At 33.4% G+C, this 19895-nt stretch overlaps 1 protein-coding gene and 1 pseudogene across 1 annotated transcript; one reads left to right on the top strand and one right to left on the bottom strand.

Moving 5' to 3' along the window:
* The first annotated feature begins 5782 nt into the window (after positions 1-5782).
* LOC110638492 (auxin-responsive protein SAUR77) lies at positions 5783-6509 on the top strand. Its single transcript, XM_021789074.2, has one exon. It carries the CDS (start codon positions 5850-5852, stop codon positions 6225-6227), a length of 378 nt encoding a protein of 125 aa, XP_021644766.1. The 5' UTR covers positions 5783-5849; the 3' UTR covers positions 6228-6509.
* A 4359-nt stretch (positions 6510-10868) lies between these two features.
* LOC110638456 (uncharacterized) lies at positions 10869-19171 on the bottom strand (annotated as a pseudogene).
* Between the last annotated feature and the right edge of the window lie 724 nt (positions 19172-19895).

The raw sequence follows: 19895 nt of genomic DNA, 5'->3' as shown, positions 1-19895 counted from the left end.
TCGTAAACTTGTAAGTTTTTATAATTTTTTTAAAAAATAATTATTTATTTTCACTTGAAAAATAATTGTATTTATTTACATAGATAAACATTCATACACATTTAAACATAAAAGTTATATAAAGTAAAAAACTTTCAAATATATTGTTAAGTCCAATATTTAAATTATTTTCATTTTAAATATAATATTTTCTTCATCAAGTTAACAATTTTATTTATAATATATAGAAATTAGATCATATTTATGATAATAACAATATCAAAAATTGTTAAGAAATAATATAAAAAATTTACAATATATATCCGTGATAAGTGTAGTGCCAAAAATAATAATTATTACTATATTTGAAAAATTTTAAAAATCTAAAAGTGATGTTAAAATTAATAAGTACATGATAATGATATTGATAAATTAAAAGGTAATATTGTAAATTTTAAAATTTTAAATTTATAAAATCTTAGAATTGTAAATTAGTAAAACCATGTTATTTTCATATCCAATTTCACTATTGAAAAATATGATTTATCTTGATTTTACATACCTGTTTGACTCGTTTCAATGATTTTAACTCATAAAATTATAAAATTATAAAATGGTAGAAGTGGGCTCACGATTTTAACAACTAAGAGTATACGGTTAAATACTCTTTAATTATTCTGATCATAAAAAAAATCACAGATTTTGCTCATAAGCAGTATGATTGATTCATGAAATAGCCTAACAATTTTTTCCCAAGTACAAGGATTTTTTTTTTTTTTCAAAATATGTAAATACCCACACCTAAGGCTCATGGACAGGACATTGCTTGACAAAAATTTTTTGAGGTTGGACATGCCCATCTGCTGGGTTTTTACTTGTCATTAATTTATAGGTAATTTTGAGCACAGCATGCGTAATGCAGAATGATATATATTTACTTTAGTTCATTTTACAGTTTGAGAGATACTCATTTTGCTTATTCAGAAAGAAACAGTGCGAGGAGAAAATTCTTTTGAAACCCTTGAGAACTACGGCAAATCATTCCTTCTAACTATGACTTGAATCTTTCCACTGTATTAGATGAGGATTTTTCTCATTGATTTCACTATGGTCTATGCATCTGCAAAGACCTGCAAAAATTAGTTCACTTGAATGACCTCATGCAATTTATTTGACATGTTTGTTACTGTAAGTATCTGTTACTTGGCTTGATCTATGTGGGAAAGAAAAAGCTTGAGCATTAGGACCACGATTATAATTATAAGGTAATACATGGGTATCTTTGCAAAAAGGAAAAAAAGACATGTAGATATGTACGTACTTAAGATCAAGTGTCATTGTTTTCAACTGATACCATCATTAATGTTTGATTTTGCTTGCTCATGTGGTTGTGTTCTTGGCCCTATTAAAATCTTTCAATTGATGGGATAGCTGATCCTTTTGCTTCTAAGCAAGTAAAATTTTCACTTGGAAGCTAAGCGGAGAACAAGCTTCGACAATTCGAAATCCAACACAACTTGCATTACATGCTTGAGGCTACTAGACTGGTCCCACTTGGGGGGTCATTGCTTGGTCTGCTTCATACTATATTCACTCTGCTGCAATAGTTTTAGAAAATTCTGTTTCCTACTTTTCTTTGTATTCTCATTTCTATTTTGCATCAATATTTTTTTTTTAGCAAGGGGATTGGAGCAGTGAGGCTCGAACCTGGTTCTACCACGTGAGTTATATGTCTTTAATTACTGGATCAAGTCAGGTTAGACTGCCAATTAACATCAGTGATTGAATTTAGAATGACGATTTTATAATAACTTTGTTTTTTTACAGAATAAATATAACTTTGTTTTTTTACAGAATAAATCTTACTTTATCAATAATTACCGTTAGATGAATCGTTAAAGTCTAATCTAATAGTGAAATATACAAACTACAGTGAGTTAAAATAAAAATAATCATAGAAGAGACTAGGAAGGAAATATAAGAATTTCAGAAATAGAAAATTATGTTTGGACATCCTTTGTAGAGAAGATTATATAGAACAGCATTTGTGAATGATGATGAAAAAGATTAGAGAAAAATGATTAGTGATTACAGCTTGATTTGCCGTTGACAAACAAATTAAAAGGCCTCCAAACCTTAAAAAAACTGGCAATTGGCTTCATGATTTAATATCCATTATCAAAACTTGTCTCCCTGTCCGTGATCATTATTATTTGAATATCAAGAATGTCACTTGATGTATTAAAAAGTTATAAAATCGCATTTGGATTAATTTTATCAAGGTTTAAGATAATGTTTTTTAAACTTATTTTGGTAGGGAAAGGGAAAGGAGAATTAAGAGAATAATTTGATTGTTATTTAAAAAAATGTAATAGAATTATTTTTTTTTAATAATTGATTTCGATTAAGATTCAAATTAGGAATGTTATAGTTATAGGATGATTCCAATATGATTAAATTAATACTCACTAGTTAAATATTTATCTTTTAAATGCTTATCTTTTAAGACGGAAGGTTTAGAGTTTATTATTATTATTATTATTATTATTATTATTATTATTATTATTATTTATTGTAATTAAGTCTAGGTGGGCATATGTTAAGTAGTTGTTCGTTTATGTTCTTAACTATTGAACTAATTGACCTCTAATCTTTTCTCTAATTGACATGCTATCTATTCATTTTCTTCCCTCTCACTTTATGAGCTGAAGAAGAAGGGAGGGAATGGAAGCCATTTTTAAAACTAGGAATGGCAATGGGACGGGTTGGAGCTAGGATTGCTTTTTCTGTCTCTGCCCCATAGGACTTCAAAGTTGAGGTAGGGATTTCTCTGCCGGGGAGTGGGGTGAGGCGGAGCGAGTTTTCTCGTCAGAGTTTTTTTTTTTTTTTTAAATTTTAATTCATTATTATATAATATAAATTTATTTATTAAAAAAATAATATATAATTACAAATACAAGTTTTAGATATTATATAACAATATATTTACATTTTTTTCTAAAATTATAATATTTAGATATATAAATATTTAGAAATAAATTATTTTTTAATAAAAAATAATAATATGTTATTATGTAGATGGATTACAGGGATTCAGTATGGGAAGAATGTCTTTCTGCTCCCACCTCATATAAATTGAGGTCAGGAAAAAATTAATCTAATTTAGGCAGATTGAATCTAGTTCATAAACTTTTGCCAATAAGTGTTTGTTTGATATTGAATTTGCATATTCAAGTCTGTTTTTAAAAAAAAATTAAATATTGTTAAAAAGATACTGTTTAAAAAATAATATTTAGTTATTTTAATATTTTTATTATTAAAATTTAATAATAATATTATTATTGCGTTTGAATGATAAAGGAAAAAAAATGGAAGGAGGAGAATTTTAATTGCAAAATATTAAAAATTCGTTAACGATTATATAAATATATATAAATATTAAAAAATATAATAAAAAATAATAAAAGTAAATTTTCCTTTTAAGAAATTACAGTTCTTTATAACTCAATATAATCAATTTGAATTTATAAAAATATAAAAATAATTACACTCCATTTTCCTCCCCTTTAAGAAAATTAAATGCCAAATAAGTGGGGAAAATATTTCGAAATTCCTCCTCCATTCTCCTATTCTAGGGTTTTGCCATACATAGTGTAAGTAATTATTGTCATAAGGATCATTTTCTTGTCATTTACTTCATCAATTCATAACGCCATGCTCATCACTTCCTTCAAGAAATTAAGCACTACACACTCAAAAACATTCCTTTTTTGTCTTTTTTTTTAATAAAATAAAATGGTATAACATCTTATTATTCACGAATCAAATTATGACTTGCCAACCAAAACTCAAAAAAAAAAAAAAAAAAACCTTAGATATGGTGTATTTAATTTGATCAATAGATTTAATTAAGCTCAAAACCGAACTGTGGCCAGCTCTATCACAAATATTATTGTACAAGAATTTAATTTTTCTATCCAGAAGAGAGAAAGAAACTATTTAGCAGATATGGTAGATGCTGAAGCATATTCTTGTTTTCCTGGTTTCACCATTTTGAGAAAAAAGCCAATACTTTCACATGAGGAGCCAGCCACTATACAGGGACAAGAAAATGCTGAAGCTGTTAGGCTAAAAAATTGAAGAGATTCGTTGATAGAGAGTAACATGCATGTGATGTGCCCGTTGTAGGCACTGGAATATTCATCATCTTCTGATTTGTTGTTGTTGATGAATGAACGAATACTAGTAATATAATCCTTCCAGGGTTTGAGAAGAGCCCATGCCTACATAACATGTAGATGCATTGTGCACGTAATCTTGTAGCAATGGGTGTCTGGCCCTGGCTGTGTGGACTGGTTAGTGGTTAGGCTAGTATTAGAAAATATAAAATATAATTGTATAATATATATAAAAAAAATATAACTATAGAAATTAAATATAAAATATATAAACATTTTATAATAAAAAAAATTGAAATTCTTCAGGGGTATACTATACAAGTTCTACAGCAAATTTTGAATGGAATCTATAAGCTATCCTAATCTTGAAATTGAGATACCCTCTTATATCTAAATTACTGTCATATTGTTGAAGATATTATTAAAAATATATTTTAAAATATTTTAATTAGAATACATAAAAAATTATTCAAAATTTAATTATATAGGGGTGGGTTGTTTTACTAAAGGGTGCAATGAAAATAAAAATATATAAAAAAATAATGAGTTTGAAACTAATTATTAAAATTAGAAAATGATGAGTTAGAAAAAAATTTATTAAAAATATATTATTTTTTATATTTAATAATAAAAAATAATAAAAAATTTATTTAATTTAATTTTAAATTAAAAAATAATTTTTATAATAAAAATATTATAATATATAATATTAATTATTATAATATTATTTATTAAAATAATATTTATATTTTATTTAAAATATAAAATAAAATATTAAAAAAAATAAAGACGTAGCGTTTAACTTTCTTTTTTATTTTTAAAATTTCAGATGTGGAGTTCAAAATACTATTATAATTAGCGTTCTATTCTCTTTTTTTTTTTTATATCAGTATAATTTATCATATTTTGAAAAATAGATTAAAAATCACCATATTTTTGATATAATTTTATTTTTATTGCACCTCTTTAGGAAAAAACCCGGCGAAGGGGCATGTGGGATGGGAATGAAGGTGATAAAAGAAGAAAACGGTCCACGTGCACTGATATTTTCACTTACCATGAAAGACCAAGCAGTTGGTCAATCTCTCCACATTCCAGTGGGACTCACTCCTCTTCCCATTTCCATTTTCTTTCTCTGTTGCTTTATTCCCATGACAAATTTTTACCCATGCCATGTAGTATCAAATTAATTTCTCATGAAAATATTATTTTACATTAATCAATTCAAGACTTTATTTTAATTTCGATTTCATTTTTCTTCTAATTAAAGTTGAGTTTAATCTAAATTCGATCTGATTCAAATAAAATTAGATGGATTCGATTTCAATTTTAAGCTAATGGGGTAAGGTGTGTCGGGGAAAAGTAAAACGGTGGGCGTGCAGCTGGAGTGAATGGTTTGTGACGAGAAATATGTGCGTGTCCTTTTGTGCGTGTAAAAGCCCCCACCGCAAGATCGATTCATTAAAAAAGATGACTTGTCAGTGTCACTAACAATAAAAATGTTGGGTTTGCAAAAGCTATACCCCACATTTCTAGCAGCGGAAAACAATGACATTGCACCCGCCAACTTCTCTCTACCCGACTGCTATATACATTTCCAGAGTGTAGAGCAAGTTTCCTACATTGCAAATATTACCTTCTAAGCCCCTTTTCTTTCTCTTTAAACAACAAAAAAAAAAAACAAAGAAAATCATGAAGAAGATCAATTTGATACTAAGGAAGTGCAAGAGCTTGTCAAGGCAACTTGGAAGATCTTCATCCTATAGCAGCCTAAGGTCCAAATCCACTAGAGAAGATGTTTGGGTTGACAAGCATGAAGATGAAGAAGAGCTTGAAACTATATTCGTTGGAAGCACAAGAAAGCGATATGTGATAAGCTCCAAGTACTTGAGCCATCCTCTAGTTAAAGCTCTTCTCGAAAAGTCTAAGGACAAGCATGGAGAGGAGGTTTTGGTGATGAAATGTGAGGTAGTTCTCTTTGACCACCTCTTGTGGATGCTTGAAAATGCTGATCATAATAATCTCAGCTTGGATTCCTTGGAGGAATTGGCTGATCTCTATGTTTTCTGAAATGAAAACTCTTTTATAATTAAGCAAAATATTGCAGGAGGTTATTGGTCTAGTCATCAAGGGACATGATCATTTCAATTCTGTATTCATGTAAGGTAGTGAATTATAGACCATATTGATTTCTTTATGTTAATAATTCTCTTCTCTAACTCCATATTGAGTTTGTTGGATCAAGTGCAGTCTATGGTAAAGACCATGATTCAGTTACTTTGTATACGTATTCATGGGGTTTTATCTTGATCCTCAAGCGTCAGTAAATTTCCTCAAGCGTTTATATTTGCATTTTTTTTTTTGTTTATTGGCACAAATCAATAAGTTACTTCGATTTTAACTTCATTCCTCTATTAATCAATCAATTCATGTAATCTTTTTTTTTTTTTTTAAATGCATATGTCATTGCATAAAAACTCATCGAGCAGCTGCGCAGAATTCGGTTCAAACTGAAAAATCAAATCGAGTCAATTCGGTTCAATCGATTCGGTTTTAAAATTAAATCGGTTCGGTTCGTTTTTACATTATAAAAATTTTAGTTATTTGGGTTCTGTTCGGTTTTGAAGAGAAAAAATCGGTTAAACTGAACCGAATAGTAATTTATATAGTTAAATCAAACTAAATCGAACCGAATCAATTTTTGAATTGATTTATTTTTATGGAAAATTTATGAATTATATTTAATTTTATATATATTAATTGTTTAATTTCATTGATTAATGGTTATTAGGTTCAAACCAAAGTTAAAATTAGACCAAATAACTTGAAAATCAAGTCTAAATTAAAAAATCAATAAAAAAATCAAATCGATCTTTTCAAACCGAACCGAGCTGAACTGAAATAAAGCGGTTCGATTCGATTCAATTTTTCACCTATTTTGATTCGATTCGATTTCTAAAATTTAATTCGATTCAATTTAATTCGATTCGATTTGAACCGAATACTCACCCCTATCGAGCACCATACAAATACGAGACTTGAGACGTGAATTTAAATTAGAAGACCCAACCCATTATGTAGGCCCAAAAATAGAAGCTCAGGACTCTTTCCCACCAAAACCCTAGCTCTACACTTAAACAAAAGGCCAAGAACTATCTCAACATTGAAAAATTATATCCTACTACGGTGATTTCATGTAGATAAATTCTCATAGAATGACAAACAAATAAATGAATTACAAGGAAAAGTAAGCAAAAATAATCATAAAATTTTAAAAATGAAAAAATTGCTGAGTAGTTATTTGATGGTTATAATTTTCAAGAGCCTACTTATGATATATGTGCAATTTTTATTGGATTGTCATTTTATATAGAATATTCTACATGGAATCACCATTGTACAGTATAATTACCCACCACCGCGTTGTCCAAAAACCATCAAAACCAGAGCACCAATCAGAAACCAAAAGAGTAGTTTTCTGTCATACCCATGCAAGATTAGGAAAAAAAAAAACCCCTAAACCCCACAAGAAGGCATCATCTCCAGAAGGAGCCTCTGGAAAACTATCACCTTCAACTTGGAAGAGAGGAAAACATAGGTCATGGTCTCTCTAGCCATGAAGCACCTGCAAGCAACTTTTTTAGGATGTTGGCTCTTAATCCTTGAAGTTGTCTTCTTTGAGTTTTTATTGAAGCCGAGGACTTACACCAAAGCCAACACACCACAGAAAAAGCAGATCAAAGAAACATAGCCTCTCCCAAATAAACATAATATCTGCAACCACCCAAAAACCAAAAGAGTATCTACAAATGGAGGGAGATAAGCCCACACTCCAATCGGGGATGGTTCCCATAATTCTGAAGGGCAAGGGTATTCACTGAAAGCAATTTTAGTTATTTTGAAGAGAAAACGAGACTAAACATTTAATGACTATTTACTTTAGCGTACGATGAACAAGCAGCGAGAAAATTTTCCCCCTAAACAAATAGAAAGAGAAAAGTTTTACTATGTCATATAAAAAAATAAGAGCAAGAATGAAGTATCTCTTTCTTTTTCAAAAATGAATAAATGAGTTTAGAATATGTGGTCAGCATAAAATCTTATCTTTTACCAACAACCCATGCATTATCAAGATGCATACATGGTGGAGTTGAAATCTCACAATTTTGGTAAATCTACTATGGTCTCGAGATATTACCAGTGTTCTCCTCAACGCTCACCTTATTGGACTTGATTTTGCCATTTTTTTCCTTGGATCCATTGAAACCATATGGCCTTTTCATAGTAGAATGGACCACAAAATTGAAGGAACCCAATAAACACCAAAGACAAGAAAGAATTAACAACAATATCGAATATATACGTATTTTGGGCTTCTCTGTTTTTTAGGGAAGGGAGAGGCAAAAACCCTCATATGACTATTGACTAAGCCAAGTAAACTATGCCTTTTTCTATAGGTTTCCTTAGTCCAACAATAACAAGAAACCTCCCCTATTTTTTCCATAGCTAACAACCCTCACAGCTCTCTGTTTTTTGATCCTCGTCTTTCCAAGAAAACAGCACCCAGAAAACCCTTTTCGTCAACATTCTGTTACTAAACGATATGGTATGGAAACCTCAGCTTGCAAACCAATGATTGTGGAGATCCCAAGGGAGTGGAAGAAAGTCAACATATATGTGTGGTGGCATATCTCAACCGAAAGCAGAAGCAGAAGGTCACGTCGAGGATTGACAAAGACGACCAATACAATAAAGTCCTACGGGGTGGATGAAGGTGGTGATGATTCGAGACACAATTCTTGCATAGTTTTTGAAATATTTCTTGTGTGGACGTTCGTGAAAGATGAAAGAATTGCAGTGGTATGAGTTTTGCTGGACAACTTGATTAGTAAAAATATCATGTCCACCGCGAAGGATAAAGCCCAAAGTGCACAACGTTTCATGTGCGAAATCCAGCTGGTGAACCTCTGAATCATTAACATTTCTTTGTTTGGAATTTGCCCTGGACCATAGAAGATTGATGGGCAGTGAAGCAGTGACTAGAGCCTAACATTCTGTTTGATCCATTGCGTTTCTAGGTTCAAAGAATGTGAAGTTAATGATAGATGACAGTTGCTAGAAGGTGTTAGTAGTTAGAAAATTGCAGTCAGGACTCAGGATACGGCAAATTATTAGTTCTAGAGTTTTGGACATACACAACAATGATTTGGTTGAATACCTTGCGTTTGGATTTGGATTGGAAAAATGCTCGTTTGATTTTTATCGACGTTTCTTGGACCCTAATTTTAACCTACACAAAGGATGATGATGGTTATGAATAGCATGCCTGGCAGCATATGCCAAAAGGTCAAAGAAACTTGCCTGCAAATAGATTTCCCCAAAGCAAAAATGGCCTCTACTTACAATGATTTTAGGATGACTATGAATTAGAACTCAAAACATATATCTATGAATCATCAGCAATGAAATCTAAAAAGAATTCAAAATAAGCAAAATTACAAAATCCCCCATTGGTAGGGCTAAATAATGAGAGAAACATGATTCCCCGAACCAAAATAAATGCGGGCTGTTGTGGTTATCGAGTAGATGCTCACCTATCTAGAAACATCCCAATACAAGAGGTGTAATTCAAGGGTTACTGCTAAGCACTTTTTCCATTTGACTTTGAAGCCAGTTTACTCCTCTGTTGATGTTCTGCAACTTTGTAATCTAGTACTTCACGAAACAGGCTTGGGTCAAGTACACAATTCTGACTCCCATAAACTGCAGCTTGGACACTAGCCATCAATTTTGCTATTTCCCTCCCAGAAAATCCCTTAGTTTTTGCTGCTACCTCCTTTAAGATGTCATCAGTCAGTCCTTTGATCTCAATCTTCTGCTGCTATTTTTTGAACAAATTTTGTAACCAACCACCAGATTTTCTTGATCCGGCCTGAGCTATATACTTGTCTAAATAGGGCTTGACCAGTTTGAAGCGTTCGTCTTCCCCAAGTAAGGGGAATATTAGGACTTCATCAATACGATCTGCTACAGCTGAATCAAGATCACCTGGACGGTTTGTGGCAAGAGCTAGGACTATATCCTTTGATTGATCACCAGTGCGGAAAAGAAGGGCATTGAGTGCACTTCGTTGAGCTTCACTCATATAGGTCTTGTTCCACCTACAAAGTTTGGTAAAAAAATTCAGTCCTCTCAAATATCCACATGTAAATTGAAAATGCACTGCATTTGAAACCAAAAAAAAGAACAAAAATTCTATGAATGAGACTTTTTTTTTTTTAAGGAAAATGAATGAGAAAATATTGACTATATGGAATTTGAATAAGATCAATTTCCAATATACTAAACATAATTTTCTTTGTGCAAGGAAATTACAGTGTTTCATCATTTCATTGCTATCATCACATGACTACGCGCTTTTTTTTTCTTTTGGTATTTTTGTGGGAGAGGGGTGGCTGGTTGTAATTGAAGCTTTAAGCTACATTAACACTCATAAAGACTGTATATAAGCTCCTTGAGATGCACTGCTTTTTATATAATCAGATTCAACTAATACAGTTTAATGAAAATCCCTTGAAAGATCGACGATCCACATATTTCAAACTTTTTTCAGATCAGAAGATTGGAAGTCATAAGAGATCTCATGTTGTACAGCTTAACAAGGCTACAGCTATAATAGATGATTATTAGTTGAAAACATTTGATAGAGGATAGACAATTAGACATTCACTGCATTATTTCTAGTAAAAATTTAATTGTTTATTCCATGATGAGCATTGTTACTCCTTTACTTTCCCTGTAACTTATTGCTAAGTTCTGAAACCAACCACTAATTAATCTCACCCCATCCTCCACAACTTCAAATGAAGCACAAAGAAAAACCACAACATAAATATTTGCAGAGTTAAATTACACGACAAAAACCACTTATTCGCAAAGAAATGCATCTGCTTCATCAATGAACAGCAACAAACCCCTCTTGGACTTCTTAGCCCAATCAAATAACTGATGTATCTTGGTAACAGCCTGTGATCCTAGTGTAGCAACGTCACCACCAGTCATCAATGCATAATCTAATCCCTGCATTAACATCAAAAGAAGAAAACGAAAACAAGCATTGGCAAATTATTTATAAGCTACTGGATATGACATGATAACAAGCAAAATGCCACTATGCATGTTTGATCCTTAAATTTCTTATATTTGATTCCCATTATAGGCTTTACAAAGTTTACTAATATCTTTATTTTTTTACTTCCTTGAGTAAAAACAGTTCGTCATGTAGATGTCCATATATCTGCATGTATCACATTTTGAATTTTAAGAGTCCAATGTCTAATCCAAAGTTCAAAGGCAAAATTAAAAGCAAGCTAGCTAACAGAAAAGAGAAACAGCAACAAATATCAAGAGTATTAAATCATCACTCAAATGCTACAACCTTTGTGACAAGTGATCCATAAAGTAACACAAAGTGGTCTCAAAAGGCAAATAACAGCAAATCAAGCTTTTTGATGCTTGCAATAATATCACATAAGCAAAGCACGGACCAAAAAGAATGGAATAATCATATAAATCTCATACAGATTTACTAGCAAGCTCTCTTGCAGCCCCTGTTCTTGGAGGACCATAGAAGAGCAAGTTTCGGAAGGATGCCTGATGAGATTTTGTATTGGCAGTTGCATTGGACAGTTGTTCAAGTCTTTTATGAAGAGAAGGATGTAAAATCACATCGCCAAAGCCATTTCCATTTTTAAAAGAAGACCCTTTATTGGCACTATGTGATAAAGTGCTCATGGTACAGGTAAACAAACCTGACTAAGGGTATTTCCCATGGGAAGACTATCTGATAAGTGATGGTTGTCCCAATAATCTATCCACATAGCTCCAAATCACTTTTGCACCTTCTCTGCATTAAAGAAAAAAGATATGCATAAGATTCCTCTCATAATCACAAGTATTGACTGACCAATACATTTTAGAGGGAAAAAAAAGGGAAAAAAGAAAGAAAGAAAGAAACCAAAAGAGTCTATTTCACATTCGGAATTTCAGGGATGGTTGCATACTCATAATTGTAATTCACATCTTTCTTTTGCAACAAAAGACACTTGATCAAAAACCAACAATGCTAGCATTAAATAATTAAAAGATCTTTACCAAGCAGACTTATTTGGTGAACTCTAATGCCATATAGCTTACAAAATAAATAGTATTGCACACCATCAAAGGCACACATTTGCACTTTGATCACATGAAGAAAAACAACCATTTGTCTTCCTTTAGCTAGTCCAAAAATGGTAGAAAGAGACATACACTGTAAAAAGCATTAATACTCAGAAAATACACTGAAAAAAGGATGGCCACAGCTCTACTCTAAATCAGGAGAACTTCACCACAAATAATAAGGTCAACAATGTCCTAGGTCAACTATTTAAATCTGTGGTAATCAAGTAAACTTGTGATAACCAAGGCAAATATGCTTCCTCAGCATATGAAGGCAAATTCCCATTTATAGGAACTCAAATCTTCAATGAATATTCAAAATATATGTTGACCCAAAGCAAAATGGTTTCCTCGACTAAAACAACAAAACTCCACATACACAGGAATCAAAATATTCAGATAAGGGTTTAACATTACCTTGTGGCATAAATCCCAGCTGCAAGAGCACCCCCACCACAGTAACAAGCAACTTATTTTGATCTGTTAAAATGGCTTGTAAACCCCCTACAAAAAACATTTGATCCACCTTAGTCGATATCTTCTTAAGCTAAAACACAGGACAAATGAAATTAAAACAACTGTTTTCCAGTTAAAGAAGACTAATATGTCCCACTTTGTTGAACTTATGGCATCCCATATTTAATCTGTACAGCACTAAATTCAGGATTTGTCTAAAGATATTGGTTGCGTCAATCACCAAAGCTCACCACTAAGAATTTAAATTAAAACCTAATTTGTAAAATAGCAAATAACTCACCCGCATAAGTTATAGGATATTGGTTTGGGATTGAATCTATACCTCCAATATGGTCGAAAGTAGTATTTATAGCAGCGACCCATTTCTCTCTTTCAGCATTTGCACGATCAATCAGCATTCGCTTGTTAACATCTTCAGCTAGCTTTGCTTCATGGGCTCTCCCTTCTGCTTTTGCCATAGCTCTCACCGTGATTGTTTCACATTCTATCTCAGCCTTTTCTCTCTCTGTTTGCCGCTGTTGTGCTTGAATCTGCTCTTCTGTGGCTCGCCGAGCTTGCTCCTGCCTTATTGATGATTCTTCTTGCAATTTGACAAGCTCTTGATTCCTTGATCTTTGGTATTCGTCATCAGCCTGTAACACCAACCAATTAGACTCCTTTCCAATCAATAATTTCTTTCAACTAAAAAATGAGGTGTTACATTCCTACATTCTTTTTTTTGCCAGTTCATCCTCATAACGAGCCTTCTGGGATTTAGTTTGTGCCTGATGTTGAGCCAGCTTTTTCTGTTCATCATATATTACCCTCTGTCTCTTCTGCAAAGTAAAAAGGCACAAAATTTAAGAAATAGTGATGTGTCAGCAACAGGAATTCCATGACACTCATAACACTAGGAGTGGATTATGCAAAAGCAAAATTCTTTATGCTTAATCTTTTTTTTTTTTTTTAATGATCCATTAGGAGAAGAGATCATGAGCCTTCAGTAAAGGACTAAAGCCAGATTAATTGCATGGTCATACAGGGAAATGAACCATGGTTAATTTGTATCCCAAGGGCGCACAAACAAAGCACATTCTTTTTAAGTTCATAACTCCAGGGTCTAGATACCATTAGTAGCTTCCATTTATTACAACTACCTAAGCAGCATTGAGAAATAAAGTGCAACTGTCACGACCCGATTACATGGGCCGGACCGACACTAGGACTTGGGTCAGCATAAGGCCTCCGAAATCCGTAGTAAGCCTAACTAAACTCTATCCCATTATTAAGCCCATGCCAAGCCTAATTTCAAGTGACTAACCAGACAGAGTCTGGCCATAAAATGGATTATCCAACGGGGAGCCATTGACTCACCCGACATGTAATCTTAGTAAAATACATTTGGAGAGCTCAGTTCACCTATCAATTATCCATAACTCCAAAATAAAATTAATGGGAGCAACTCCCTCAAACATCATAAGTAACCAACCGCACAATTACGCATACATAAAGTTTATAAATTACAATCCCAAAATTAATAAATGTTACAGTCCAGCTAAATATTATGGTCTTACACATGCGGAGGTCTAGAAGTTATATTTAACAGTACAAAACGTAAATTAATAATAAGTAGACCTGCGAAGAATGAAAGCAGGTTAGACACAAGGAAGAGCTCTCCTGTAACCTGGAAAAATAGTGAATAGGAATGAGTATTCGACTCAAAAAGTAAATATTTATTTTACCTACAATTTCTATAACTATGTAATTCTAATACATCCTTAAAAATGAAATGCATCATTTTTATACAAATCATGCAAACAAGTCAGGTCACATCAAAGATAATCTGGAGCACTCACACACCCAAGTCATATTCATACTCACGCATACATATATGGGGAACTGATCCCCCTACTCAACTCTTTTAATCCAAGACTTGCCAGCAAAATCAAATCGAGCTAAATTTTCGCTTAATAATCCATATGCGGGGGCCAGCGAGATTAACTCAAAGCCGTGCCTACCCCGAATTATTCATAATATGGATCGAGTCTTAGCGAGTCAAACTCCAGTCACATCTAGCCGTCCTACCCATATCCATATACTCCACATGCACACCAACTCTCACACACACAACTCCCGATTATCAAAACACAGCAATCAAAGTAATATCATCAAGTATAAATGCAAAACAGAGCATGCCTAATATTTAACTACATAAATATGAGCAGAAGCAATGCATGAGCATGACAAAAATATAATAATATTGAAATTATAAATAAAATAAATATTTACTCACAACCCTTTTACAAGCTACTGCGGTGGCTGGGCGGAGGAAGAAGGCTATCCCGACTTACCTAAACAATATATCAAAATTTATTAATAAACAATTTAAAACAAAGCTGTAGAGAATCAAAAGACAGTCCTAACGTTTTGCTGAAAATCCAGCAGAGTTCCCCCTATACCTAGGATTTACCTAACCTGCAAAAGGGTTCAAACAATACTTCTAATTCTCAATTTCCTACAATCACAACACATCAATAACATATGGCCCCTCCTGGGCCCTCCAAATCAATCAAAACTCACAATCTGAGAAAATTACATTTTAATCCCCGAAACTAACTTTTTAGTAAAAACCTCCTCAACGAGCTTTAAAAATTTAAAATTTTGCCCTGTAGTCCTTAGCAGTATTTCTAAGCTAATACAAAAAGAATTATAATTTTCTAACCTACCACGAATATTTTATAGATTTTTAATCGAAATTAGGTACTCGATAATTAAGAAAGCCTAGGTTTCGGATTTACCTACACCAATTCTGACGCTTGGGACACGTCTGGGACGTTTGAAAATGATGGAACAGTGGGGTGGCTTATAATCTCAATCCGGTTCTGAAGTTTTCCCGGTAGTCTGCCTGCCCGGCCAGAAATTGTGGACCCTAGCAACTGAAGCCCACAACATCAAGAGTTAGAAAAAAATATTTGCGAAATTAATTAAGCTCAAATGAAGCTCGAAAAAATACTACAAAGTTCGCGGGACCCACCGAAATTTTGGTGTCTAAAAATTTTGAAATTTATATCCTCGTGGAAAAGATCAGATTGATCAGAGATCGACTTAAGGTTGCATTAGACCGTCAGAAATCCTATGTTGATCTGAAGAGAAGAGATATTGAATATGCAGTGGGTGATAAGGTATTCCTCAAAGTTTCTCCTTCGAAGAGGATTATAAGATTTGGCAGAAAGGGAAAACTGAGTCCTCGCTTTATCGGACCATATGAGATTCTGGAGAAAGTGGGTCCTTTGGCATATCGGTTGGCAAGACCTCCAGAGTTAGAAAGGATACACAATGTCTTCCATGTGTCCATGTTAAGGAGGTACAGATCTAACCCATCTCATGTATTATCAGTTGAAGAGATTGAGGTAAATCTAGACCTCTCATATGATGAAGAACCCATAGAAATTCTAGCATATGAGGTGAAGCAGCTGAGGAATAAACAGATACACTTAGTTAAAGTGCTGTGGAACCATCATTCAGGCCAGGAAGCTACTTGGGAACGTGAAGAGGATATGAGGAGACAGCACCCACAGCTGTTTAGAGACTAATGCCAGGTAAAATTTCGAGACGAAATTTATATTAAGGGGGGGGGGGGGGGGAGAATTGTAACATTCCTATGTTCGGTAGTGCATTCTACTGTTCCGATGATCAGTGTCTGACAGCTAGAATGCCTAGAACTACACTTACATATTGATGAGGAGACATAAAATAATGAAATACAAGAAAAGAAAATACAAGAAAAACAAAGAAAAAAAAATAGTAATGAAATGTAACTAAGTTAAACGAGCCGATAACCCTAGCGATGGGTGACCGCACCGGGAAGTCGCGACCTAGACCGTTGACTAGCCCTAGACCACGGGGAACCCTGAAAAATATTTTTAGGACTTAAATAATTGTCTATTGAAGTACAAATACCATTAAAAATATCAAAGAAAAATTAATTAATTAGTACAAAGAAAAGTGAGAAATCGAGAAAACGAACAAAACTCGATATTACCGAAAAATCGGGAATGCAACTCGAACAGGGGCATTGCGGTCATTTGATACTCTGAGTTGTCTTTTGACCTAAATGTCCATTAAAAATAAATGATATTACACTTGGAAAATGTCATGAAAAATTAAATTGGTGGTACCTAATGTAAATAGCAAAAATTAGAGCTCTCATCGTGTAGAGCGCGCTGGTACTCTCGGATTTCCCCTGGGATTTCCGGTTTGGAAGAAATTTAGTCTAAAATAAAAATTCGCTAAAACTTTTCAGGCAAAGATGGGACAAAATACTTGATGAAAATTTGTGTTTTTAGTGTCTATGGAAAGTTTTCAACGAGGAAAGGTTGTTTGGGACAAGACCCGATTTGATCGGTAGTCGAATCGACCGGATTTTGGCGGAAAAGGTGAAAGGTCGAGCTGCGCGCGCAAGAGGAGAAATGGGGAGATTTCCAGCAATTTGGAGGGCAGCCAGTGACAGGGAAGGGTGGAGGTGGTGCGCCGTCGTGTGGGGGAGGGCTGGGTGGTGGCGGCCGATGGTGGGGTGGGGCGGGGAGAGGAGAGAGAAATCGCGAGAGAGGGAGGAGGAAGGGAGAGGGAAAAAGAAAAGGCTGGTTTGATTCGACCAGTTGGACCAGGTTAGGTTCGATTCTGCTTGTCCGATTTAGAATACTCGAAATTGAATTTTCACTCTGCCCTGGGACTAAAAACGAGGCAAAAAAATTTCTAGAAAACTCAGAAAAATTTTTAGAGTCCAAATATATTTTTAGTTTTGCCACGTGATCTTTAAATTATTTTTTTTTTAATTAACAAAGTTTATTAACTTTGAAAAATCGAACCCGATTTCTAAAATTTGAAAAATTTCAAATAAATTTTCAAAATTTTAACAAAATAAAATATTAATATTTATCCATAAAATAAGTATTTTAAAAATTAGGGATATTAGGGATATTACACGAACAGGGCAGGAAAAGTGAACAAGTAACCCAAAGATCAACCAATGACAACAAATAATGCGAGAGAATCCATGATGCAGTAATGTGCAATACATTTAATGATATACTGGATATTTGACTAGAATATTCTAAATCAAGCGCAACACATGCTCCAGAAAAATTATGATGCATAGCTAAATTGCCTTTGAAGCGGGAAAAAAGCTTTTTTTTTGCATGAAAACATCCAAAGTTTTCACCATGAACCATGCATACTTTAACTAAGTAGATATATTGGAGGTCCTGCAAGCTTTGCATAAAATAATGAGAGTAGACAGATGTATGTCTTACAGTTTCAGATTGTGCTTGCATTGCCTTAAACTCTGCATTCTTGGCAGCTAATTCAGCCTGCCTTGTTGCTTCTTGCGTTTTCGTCACTTCAAACACCTATATCAACAAACAGAAGCATCTGTTTTAAGGCCCATTCAAACTCAATTTTCAATAAATCAATACATCTGAAAAAGTATGAAATTAATTATTTAAAGGGGAAAAGAAGTTAGAAATGTTTCAATGAAAGTCATCAAATCAAAGACCGTGACCCATAGAAATAAGAAACGAGCGTATAAAACTAATATGAAATTATTTTCATCTGGGATTTGCCTTCAAACTTCATTGAACCCAAAAGCAATTCCATATATAGCAAAATATAATTGTAAACTGTCATTTTGCTGCCCATTTGCATGAAACTATCATTTTAAAAAAAACTTTTAGCATGATTTAAAATATCAATACTAAACCTTCTTAGCATGGCTAGAAGAGGCAATCTCCCTTAAGGCCTTGGCACCTCTCTCGAGCGCCTCAGGATCGAACCCCGCCGACGTCGTCGTGGGGTTATCATTCCTGATAGCTTTAGGAAGAGAGTCCGCAGCATTAACCACCGCAGATTGAGCCGAATTGGACGGCGGAGATTGACCAGCAGAAGGAAATGGAGGAGACACAGAAGAAGCATTGGAAGACAAGGAGGAAGAAGGAAATAATGTAGAGAAGTTAAAAGGGCCATTGGCGAAAGCAATGGTGTTAGTCTGGGAGATAGAAGCAGAGGCTGCTAGAGCTGAGATTTGCCCAATTGCATACGTTTTCCCCATTCTCTTTTTCTTAATTTTTAAATCCTGTTAAAGAAAAGCTCCATAAAACCCTCCACTCCATAGGTTTGGCAGAATTGAAGAAAGGGTTCTTGAAGGGTTTACTTTTATGTCTTGAAAAGCACGACAGTTTGACCCTTGAGTTGAGAAAGAGAAGCAGAGAATGTCTTGGCAGTTCCCATTGGCAGACCCTAGAGTTGAAAAAGAGACGCATTAAAGGTTTTGGAAGGGTTTTGTGGCGGTTTTTCTGTGGAAATCGGGTTCGATGCAAGGACCCGACCAGATTTGAACTGGAAGCGACAGGTTTGCTGAATATGGGCTGGGCTTATCCATTTCCAGGAAACCTAAGCCCAATCTCTTAATGCTTTATGAAATAAACTTCACGAAACTATAATATTTATTTTTTAATTAATTCTCATATTTAATATTGCTATATTCATAGCCATATATATATATATTGTTTGCAAGTTTGTGGGCCAATATGTTAGGCAGTTTGAGAAAACAAGGGACGCAATGAAAGGACGGCAACTATTTGATTAACTTTTTGATGTCTATTCAATCGCATGTCCAAACTTTAAATTCCACCTTTGTTCACTGCCAAAAGCCATTATTCTTCTTTAACTATCACTTTCAAGTTTTTAACAATCACCTTGTCTAATCCTATTCGCATCCCACATTATTATTCTCTTTCACGTTATTCTTTGAATTGCTATATGTAACAACCATTCAATTTTAATGTTAAATTAATTAAAATGAATAACGTAAATTATTTGTTATTATTATTATTATTATTATTATTATTTAAAACTAAACTAACTTGAGCTTAATATTAAAAAAATACAAAATAGAGAATTTTTAATTGAATCAAACAACAATAAATTGTACCAATTCAACTAGCTAGATTTAAATATACAGTATGAATTAAGGCATAATATCACATATAATTATGAAAAAAAAAG

Source organism: Hevea brasiliensis, chromosome 17, assembly GCF_030052815.1.
Source record: "Hevea brasiliensis isolate MT/VB/25A 57/8 chromosome 17, ASM3005281v1, whole genome shotgun sequence".
NCBI lineage: Eukaryota > Viridiplantae > Streptophyta > Magnoliopsida > Malpighiales > Euphorbiaceae > Hevea > Hevea brasiliensis.
This window is presented reverse-complemented; position numbering and strand designations above follow the sequence as displayed.